Source organism: Vigna unguiculata, chromosome 4 (assembly GCF_004118075.2).
Source record: "Vigna unguiculata cultivar IT97K-499-35 chromosome 4, ASM411807v1, whole genome shotgun sequence".
NCBI lineage: Eukaryota > Viridiplantae > Streptophyta > Magnoliopsida > Fabales > Fabaceae > Vigna > Vigna unguiculata.
Genome location: NC_040282.1, coordinates 25,533,309 through 25,543,987, shown reverse-complemented (window position 1 = coordinate 25,543,987; position 10,679 = coordinate 25,533,309). Strand labels below are relative to the sequence as shown.

The following is a 10,679-nucleotide window of genomic DNA, read 5'->3' as shown; positions in this document are numbered from 1 at the left end:
TCCTAAAAAGAATAATAAATTTAACATATATAAATCATAATAAAATACTAACCTTGATATATGAGAGATCATCCGAGAATGTATACTTCAACCTCAATCTATGTATTCCCTAACCTCTGTTTATCACTTTGTATGTATTTCTCCTCACACACTTTCATAATAATTTACATGATGAAAAGTTCTTATAGCCAGAAAAAAAAATCTAATGTCTTTTATAAATTAATATCTCCATTAAACTTTTTATTTTATCTTTTATTATAATTTTTATAACATAAACTTAATATAAATAATATATAAATATAATTTTAATAAATAAATAATATATATAAAAAAATAATTTTCAAAAATTTTGGGGGAGTTGTGGCTCCCCTATGTCTCCAAATAGTTCCGCCAATGCCTGTGAGGGTTATTGTAACTCTCCTGTGTGAGAGATTGTTTTCATTGTAAATGTGAGTTCTTGATCTTAAGGAGGATTGAGACAAGATACTTCGAAAGGTTAAACTCGTTGTACCTAGAGAGGCTTATACTCATGTTTCTTAGAGAGGATTATACTCGTGATACCTGAAAAGGTTGATACTTGTTGTAACTTGGAGAGGTTGACACTTGTGTTAATAAAAGATGTTGATTACTGAATTTCTTAAGTACATGGCTTTAGAGAGTGGACATAGCCTCAAGTGGAGGTGAACCAATATAAATCCTTATGTGCATTCTTCTTTGCCTTACTCGTTACATTAATTATTTGTAATAGTATGCCTATGCAAAACGATTTGAAAATGTCTACAAGCTCTCTTCAACACCCCCCCCCCCCCCAACTTTTAAAGCCACATTACACCAATATCAAGTTCTTCATCCAAGGGTAGATATTCGTCATATTCTCTTTACACACAATTATTCTGGACAAAGGAGCAACTCCATTCTCACATAGTCAACACTCTACATTACCCCATCTTTGATATGTAATTGGAGCCCTCGAGTAGAAATTAACACTAGTAATAAAGCGTAGAGAGTTTATAATGGAGGAAGAGGGCTTGGTTTTGACCTGAGTTGGAGAAATAGGAATAACTTTCATGATTTTGGAAGAGGGGGAAGGGAAAACATCGGTGAAGCTTTCGAATGTAGTCGCCATCACCTACGAGGTCTCTAGTCAAGCGAATGAGGCGCGATAGTAAGGTACCCTGCCATGCCCATTGGTGCATAATTGAAGAAGGATAAGGAGAATTCCTCTAATGGCGATGTAGCAAACAACGACAGCATGGTGACAACTAGTGGCGATAAGGTCTCGTCATTGAAGTATGCTGGAGAAGAAGCCTCTAATGGAGATTTGGGGGGAGAAGCCCTTATGCTTGAGAAAGGAAAAGAACATCAAATGGGCTACGTCACTTGTGCTCCTAGCACACCTCGATTAAATTAATTTCATATGTGGAAAATTTCTTCCATTCTTCATTTGTCACGTGTGATAAATAACAGGATTGAATCCATTCATTTTTTAAGTATGGCGACCTAACATGATCAAAGTTTGAAATATAGATTAAAACCAGAATCTTATTATAGTTTAGGGACCAAAAACATAGTTAGCCATTTTTATAAAAGGAAACTAGTAATATTTTAAAATGTATTATCCTTTCTTATTTCTATCTCTTAAATGATTTTTTTAGAATTTCCAAAGTTTTAGTACTCTTTCATTACAATTTATAAAGCTTATTATGCTTTTTGAAGCATGCATTACACAATTTTGTTCTACATTTACTTGATCAACCTGAAATTTTCTATAATATACCATAGACATTAGGTTTGATTACTTGTTTTCAATTTCGTAACTCTCTTAATCTCGATTTCTAATTTCAATTGTGATTAATTGGTTCAAAGGACCTTCTTTAACTAAGGAGTTATATTTGAACAACTTAGAATCAATATTGAAAACATTTTAAATCAAAAGTGAGTTTATGAAGTAAGAACCCATAAATTCAAATTGAATCTATTTTTTAGTTCAACTCAATTTAAGTGAACTTGTGCTTGATTGGCAAGACTTCTTAATAACAAAATCGCCCCAACTTTGCACAACTTTTCCTGGATGGAAATTTTTTCAAAACTTGCCCCACTTTCGTAATATCTAAATGGAATTGCACTATGGTGGTAAAAAAAACAAAATCATCTACCATCATATTCATTAATTATAGGAACAATTAATCTAGACGATCATAAAATGCCTTATAATAATGAACTTCAATTAACTCATAATCAATTATTATAATGTAGCATCCATACTATAATTGAAATAAAGACATTAATAATTTGAAATCAAATAACATAAAAATTTTGACCACTTTGATGAGTAGCAAAGTTTATCATGTTTGATTTCAAATAAATAAATACATTTAACGTGGCCCCCGCTTTTAAAAAAGTTTCAATTGCATTTTATTTTTTGATAAAAGTATAAATATTGCTCCTAACTTTTGAAAAAGTGACCTCAATCAGGTCCTTTTACAAAAATTACGAATAACAGATACTCTGATACCACATGCAAATTAATTTTTGTAGTTTCCTACGTTCTTAATCTATCTCAGAAAACTATGACAATGTGTTATTCAATCTCTATGTTTTCCAACCCATTCTTCTCAATCTATTTCTTGGTCTTTCTTTCTTCTCCCACATTTTTTTTCTTGATGGCTTAATATGAAAGAATCTTATGGCTAAAGACACAACCTTAATCCCTTTTATAAATCAATGTCCATCAAGTTGATTTTTATTTTTATTTTATTTTATTTTATTTTATTTTATTTTATTATAACTTTCCATAATAATCAATAGGTTATTATATCTTATTAAATCACATTTGGGTTCATCATAATATTTCAAATGGACTTCACATAATTCTAACACATAACGGTAACATTATTTTATTGCTTCACGCAAGTATTTTTTACTTGAATTTGAATTTCAGTGTGTATGCTAAAAGTATTTCATTTGTAATAACTTATACTTTTTAATATATATATATATATATATATATATATATATATATATATATATATATATATATATATATATCACAAATTTAATAGTAATTTTATTTAAAAATTTCTAAATCTATAAGAGACTTAAAAATTATTTAAGCCTATAATTTTATATGTTATTTTAATTTCATGCTTATTATTAGTTAGTTATCTTTCTTATTAAATAAAATAGTTGTTTAATGTTTGTATTTATTTTTTATAGATTTTTTTATGGTAGTTCATTATTCAAACTAAACCCTCATATAACAAATAACAAACTTATTTGTTATTTTCCAGAATTATCAAAATATTTGTATCTTGAATGATTTCTTATATCTTAAACACCTTTAGTCCTTACTCCAACTCCACACACAAAACTAAAATTCAATTGTACAACAATCTACGATTCTATAACTGAAAAACACCACGCTTTTATGATTCAAGTGAATCTATTTCATAAAAAACATAAGAATATTACTTTTGAACAAAAATTATTATGTTAGGTCTGAAAAAAAAATCACAATTTTATGTTTAATGTATGACACAATAAAATATAACACTAGTTTATATTAAAAAAAGTTATTCGTTATAAAAAATAAAAATTAATATGACCTTTATTAAAATTAATTAAAAATGATAAAATTATAATTTTAATGGAGTTGACAAAGTTTCTATTTTGATAGAGCCAGTTATATTAAGGTATTTCAATAGAAATTGAATATGAAAAATTAAAATGAAATACATAAATTTAATAAAGGAAAAAAGTTACAAAATTTATTTACATTTTGTATAAAAAAAAGTATTAGGTCTAAAGTTGTTTCAATTTTATCTACAATAAATCATAGGTATAAGAGCAAAAATAAACACTGCATTATATATTGGCATATATGCTAACTAAAATTCAAGTGTTATTGTCTAAAGTAAACAATATATAAATTCAGGAATAAACATCTAGAAGGAGAACATAAATAAATATAATGATAAGAGAATATTTTTATTTCGTTTGAATCAGACATTAAAGGAACAATTAGTGATTTAATTCCTTACACGATCATAGAAAATGTTGGAAAAGAAGCTGAAAAGCACCTCAGCATGGATAATCGCATAAACACTCTCCGGTGAGGCTACAATGAGCACTTGCTCCTCCTCCATATTTCTTTGGGCAATCAACCATGCAATTATCAATTTCACAATAGTCATATAACTTCACTTCACACACCTTTCCCTCTATCATTTTCAATGGTCCATTGCTCTCTGTTTCACAAAACATATATAACATATTCAATGTTAAACCATGAGTCTCAACTTCATAAACTTATTTTAAACCAAAAGTCAACTTCAAAATCTTAAATCACATACCAATCTCAATGGAAACAACAATTAGAAGCAGCAAAACCAAGGACACTTTCATCTTCTTTATCTGAATTTTATTTTCAAACACTCTACTCCTTCCCTCATATATAGATATGTGTATCTATGTTTTTATGGAATTAATAGTCATTTAATTTTTTTATACATATTTGTAATTTTATCATTAATGTATGTATGTATTTATATTATATTATACTGATGGATATTTCCTGTTTAAATATTTCAAAAATTAATTATTAATCATAAATAAATTAATGCATGTATATTTAAATTTTTTAATTTTAATTATACTAGTAATGTATCTATTTCAATTTCTATACTTACTCTAATGACTAAATATTGTATTAATAAATACTTTTTTAACAATTACCTATTAAATGTATAATTAATGTTTATGTTGAAAATAATAATTATGTTATATTTATTAAATATTGTAATTAACATTTATTTATAAGTAACATTGATATATTCCTATGAATTCATTTGTTATTGTATTTATTATTGTTCATGACATCAAATATTCATAAAAAAAATAAAGTTCCAATTTTAGTTGTGAATCATTTTAATGATATTCAAAAAGAAAAACTATAAATGACATAAATTTAAGGAAAAAAAATGAAATCTTTTAAAGTATTATTTTAATAAAATTTAAATATTTTAAGTGCAATAAATTATAATTATGTGTTAGCATGTTCCAACTCCTTTTATAACATATAATTTAGATGAATGAAAATGAAACTTTATATTATCGGTGTTATCGTTAACATCAATTGAAATAAAAAAATTACCTAGTTAAACTAATAATGTCCCAAAGGTAAAATGGGAAAAAATTGGGAAAAAATTGAAAATGAGATACATAAATTTATAAAGGAAAAGAAATATGAAAATTCATATTTTTACATTTTTTATAAAATTTAATAACATATTATAACAAATGTAAACTTTTTCACAAGTCCTTGTGAAAATGGTACTTGTTGAGTTTATGACATCAACTCGGTATAATTTCTAAAGAAAAACCACCACCTAATCATTACAAAAAAAATTTATATTAACTACAAAAATTTCTTAGCTATTTTGTAGCTAATCCTTCAATAACAAGTTTTGTGACAAATTAACTATCAAATTGCTATAAAATGTTTCTTAGCTAAATATAAGTAGCTAAGTAGAGAGAAATAGACAATCTTACACTATTTTCTAAATAATTCGTCACTAATCTCTCGCTAACTGAAGTGAGAAAGTTTTATAATTTCTATCTAATCTGTAGGTACTCTCTTGCAACTTTGCTCACATAAATTTGTAGCTAATATTTCAAAACACAACTCTCTCAAATTCGTAGTTAACTTATCGTAACTCTCTTAATCTCGATTTCTAATTTCAATTGTGATTAATTGGTTCAAAGGACCTTCTCTAACTAAGGAGTCATATTTGAACAACTTAGAATTAATATTGAAAACATTTTAAATCAAAACTGAGTTTATGAACTAAGAATCCATAAATTCAAATTGAATCTATTTTTTAGTTCAAACAATGTTTTACAATTTTCATCTTATACTTATACCATCTTTCAATGCTAAGCATTATATTTTAGTTTAGATTTCTCGATTGTCCAATTTGGTAGTTAAGTTCATTACATCTTGCGCCACTAGCTTTAATTTTGGTTTTAATGTTGAATTTTGATTTATGTTGATTAATTCCAGTTCCAAATATTGTTTCATGATTGTTTCTATATTAGATTAATGTTTCTAGACTAAATTAAAAATTTAATTCTCATTTTCCAGTTCTTACATTTAGTTAGGTTTTCTAATTATTTAGTTTTAGGAACTTTGGTCTACATTTGTTCCTTTTTGTTTACTCTCAGTTTTAATGTTCAAAACACTTGTTTCTATGTTGATATCATCATTCCATTCATAACATATCACAGAACCACATTTTGCTTAACAAGCATGCATTACACTAGTGTTGTCATGCTGAATGACATTGACTTTGCTGTCAAGTGCTGTTAAATCTGGTTTAAAGAGTGAATTCGTGAATTCTGAGTATTTTTCCTTTTTTTTCATTCAGATCATGTGTAGTTTTAGGTATAGAAACATGTTCAATTCATTAGTTTTGCATAAAACACATTCTTAGTTCTTGGGCATTTTAATAAAAACCTTGTGATTTTTTTTATTTTCATTTAGGACTTTCCACAAACAGTTTCATAATTCATATTTATACATTATTTTAGGGAGATTTATGACTTAGACCATACTCCATTCATATTTCCTTAGTGTTTTACATATTCATTACTCACTATACATCATTCTAACCTCATCTGTTTTCTTTACGTTTTACACTATAACATGCTATTACAGCTCTGCATATTTTAAATTATCATTCTTAGTTCCTTTGCATGAGTTTCTTACGTCATTTTAGACTAGTTATCATATTTTTCAGCTTTCCCATTCATTAGATAGATTACACTCTAAAGTAGCACAATATTTTGCCATTTCATTGGATTGACATCTTTGTTGTCACTCTACTACATTAGAGGGGGAATTTAGGATTTTTGTAAATCTATCTATATGACTAGGGTTTAACAATGCACAATCCACAATATCAGGAAGACTATTAAACAGATTCTATGATATCTTGCCGAAACTATCAACCATGAAATTCTTTTTTGCCCTATACACGATTTTTCCATCTTTGGCTTTAGTGATTCTATTTGGGAATGAATGTCGATGACCGGAATTCAACCACTAGTTATTGCATCTCTCTTGGATAATGTTATGTTTTAGGTCTCCAAAAAACAAAAATTGGTCTCCATGAGCATGATGGAAGCCTAATATGGAAGTGTAGTCGTTGCCCTTACAGATATAATATGGATAACTTCTTATAGTTCAACTCCACAAAGCTTTATTCAGATAACCTTGACGTTGTTTTACTTGCAGCAATGCAGTCTCATTCCGAACATTTTGAATTAGACCTCCACCTCATTTGTGACCATGTGCATCAGAAACACCTACAACTTGTTCATCTTCCTTCCTTCACGTTTTAAAGTTGTGGATGTTTTAATGAAACCTTTGTCTATAGAATAATTTTGTATATGTAATTCAATGTTTGTTTACCTCAAGTGTTAATTTATGTATTAGTGAGTCCTTGTAACTAATTTATAAGAGATACGACATGCTAAATAATATGCTTAAATTGACACTCGTCACTACCCCATCGTGTTCTTTCGATTATTTATTACAAAAATTTACATACTTCCTTTATTTGATTCATTTTACTATTTTCCTTCCCTGAATCAGTTTTAATACCTTCCCTTGTCCTTGTTATGCTCATAAAAATCACACCCATCCCATAGTATTGTTGCTTTAACAGGATCAACTTTTAGAAACAAATATTTCTATGACGACGCTATATTGAAAGATGAGGAAACATGAGTTCGATAAATCGAAAAAAAGCAGACATAAATTATAAAATTTGCAACATCCACATGATGAAAAAATATTACCATGTCTATCCCAAAATCAACACAACCACATTTGTGTAAAAAATTAATAACCAGATTTTTGAACCATACTAAAATTTGAAATTTATCAAACTCTTGAATCATATTACCATATCTTGCAAAACATTATAACTCCTCAAAAACAAGTAAAACCCCAAAATCACAAAACTTCAATTGTCCATCCCCATTAACTGATTAAACACCACTTCCAACAAATCAATCTTCACAAAATCCTCTCCAAACATACGATATAAAACCTCGGTTGAGAAGGTGAGATAATGAACAGTCAGCAACAAAATCAATGACAATAAAGACCGACACTATGGCCATGGGTTCGATGTTGACATAGTCTATATCCAACTATCCTCTATCATTGACATAACATGGGTTTGATAGGTAAAATCACTTCGAGTCTGTCTAAAGTAACGTTTGCAAACTCAAACCAAAATGCGCTAAAAGGCCAATTAATGTATGAAACCATGGTTCACATTAGTTTTACAGTCTAGAGGTGAAAGACAAACATCTGCTAAAGAGAAATAACCGAGTAAACGACCAAGAACAGAAATTGAATAAACTTTCCACCATTAATATACTATAGGTCCAAACAAAAATGTTCCTGCAACTACACAGTCAGCTCCACTACGACTCAGAATCTAAGTTATAGACAACAAAAGCCTTTTGAGCAGAAATATGCAACTACTTTGTAATGATGTAGGGCAAATATTGTCGCTTCAACTGCTAAAACTAGAGCAGGAAAGCATCCAAGGAACCCTTTCATTGTTGAATTAATTTGTGCCTACGCACCTAAAAAGGAGTGCGCCACATAGAATACCTTCTCTCGTGGAATACCACGCCACCCCTCACTAAAGAAGGAAGCGCTCGGCCTTAGGCACATACGAAAGAAACCATGGTAACATAAACATGAAAAAACCAAAGTCGATATGGAAGGAACCCAAGATATCTCCAAAAGTATCAAGGGAATTATATTAAGAGAATAACATGCCACTGATGTAATGTAACATTCAGAGAAATTGCATATAAGTTATTAGAATCAACAGAAACATATGATCTAAATAAGAACAAAAATCGTACATGAAAATAACGGCAGCCTAACAAACCACACAATTCCCAAATCCAAATTATAATTAGCTGCAGACAAAACAGATGTATAATACATTATAGATACAAAATAGAAACACATTAATAACCATCAAACTAGACCATTTTCACTTCAGTAGAGAACATAAAAAAATATCCAACAAAACCACAAACACTCCAATAAAGTAAAATTCGGCATTTGGTGTCACTAGTATGTCCTGTGGAAACAGAGATATCATCATACAATTTAACAATTTAATATACCATCTCTAAAACTGATTCCATCTCAAAACCCTAAACCGAAACTTATCAACTCTCCAATCATAGACAATGAAAATCTGGTTAACACACCATTTAGTCCCCCTTCTTCCTAAATGAGCAACCTTCAGTTAACCTTGCACGTCCACCTGTTGGTTGGCACAACACAGTCTGACAGTTACCGCATACCACAACTGTTTGAGAGTGGCTAAACACAGTTGTTCTGCACCCACGAAATTAAAACACCATCAAAATCACATAACAATCTAACCGGCATAATAAATTCTAAGACAAACAAAACACTTAAAGGTTCTACTGACATGTTGAAACAGCCCTGGCACTTGACATCCTGCAACAAATAATCAAAAACTTCAGAAAACTCCAAATAAATTATTTTTCTAAAATAAAAAAAAAAGTTGATAGCAATAGCAGTGCTCTCATACACGATTTCTTTTAAATAATATTGCATACCATGAAAAAGGAATTTGGTGACTGAACAAGACGCTTGAGCTTGTGCTTTCTCTTCTCCAACTCAGCTGGAGGGTTCAACAAATCGATATCGTTCTGAAGAACCTACTCACACGCAAAGCAGACAAGTAATTTTCACTTAGAAAGTAATACTGAAAATAATACGCATATATACGATATCACATTGATGACCCTTCTAAACAATAGTAACACAGAACCATTCTCGCACACCATAAAAATACAAGAAAAAAAAAAAGTCTAAACTATGTTTTCAAACAAAACAATTCAGCAAGCACATTTTTTTAGTAAATCAATTATGTTTTCTTCATCTTCAAAGGAACGAAAACACATAATCAAGTATTGGAGAAACAATTTCGGATCTAATGTGAACAAAAATATGATACTAACCATTGTGAGAAAATCGCTGAAAACACAGAAAAATGCTCAACCCTACAGCAGCAACACAGAACGGCGAAGGAGGAATGAAGAGAAATATATTAGGTTTATAAAGCCTTTACTACCACAAATAAAAAAAGTTCTACAAACACATTTTATGGGCCGGCCCATTAAAAATAATATGGTCAGGTCTTTTGAATGAAATAAAAATATCAACAAAATAAATAAATAAAAGTTTCATTATGTTTGATCTTAAACGAGGAAAGTATTTAAATACACACTATTTTCTTATTTTGAAATTCGTATTTTGACAACATAAATTTAAATCAGGATCTTTCAATATACGTGTTTTCTTAATCACCTTTTCTAAAAAAATGTTTTCACTTTCATTAAGTCATGTAAATTATTTTAACCTAATATATTGAATAGAATTTTTTTTTTCTAATATAAACTGAAGTTTAATATAATTATAGTGCTAATAATTTTTAGACTTATTTTATTACATAAATAAACTAATGTTTGATTATAATTTTAAATTTTAGATTAATTTTTAAAAATTTTATTGTAAATGAAATTATTAAAAAATCAATTCACATAGTTTT

General features: G+C 28.7%; 1 protein-coding gene across 1 annotated transcript; it reads right to left on the bottom strand.

The window, feature by feature from the left end:
- Positions 1 to 9,040: 9,040 nt before the first annotated feature.
- LOC114181187 (40S ribosomal protein S27-2) lies at positions 9,041 to 10,218 on the bottom strand. The gene is made up of 4 exons (XM_028067560.1): positions 10,090 to 10,218; positions 9,685 to 9,786; positions 9,534 to 9,562; positions 9,041 to 9,436 (listed from the first exon to the last, which is right to left on the bottom strand). Exons 1-4 carry the CDS (start codon positions 10,090 to 10,092, stop codon positions 9,310 to 9,312), a joined length of 261 nt encoding a protein of 86 aa, XP_027923361.1. The 5' UTR covers positions 10,093 to 10,218; the 3' UTR covers positions 9,041 to 9,309.
- Positions 10,219 to 10,679: the final 461 nt, after the last annotated feature.

Excerpts from the sequence above, each read along its gene's own strand:
- LOC114181187 (XM_028067560.1), bottom strand. Across the intron at positions 9,563-9,684 it reads CACCAAATTCCTTTTTCATG|GATGTCAAGTGCCAGGGCTG; the intron begins GTATGCAATATT and ends TATTTGTTGCAG. Across the intron at positions 9,437-9,533 it reads TGCCAGGGCTGTTTCAACAT|AACAACTGTGTTTAGCCACT; the intron begins GTCAGTAGAACC and ends TCGTGGGTGCAG.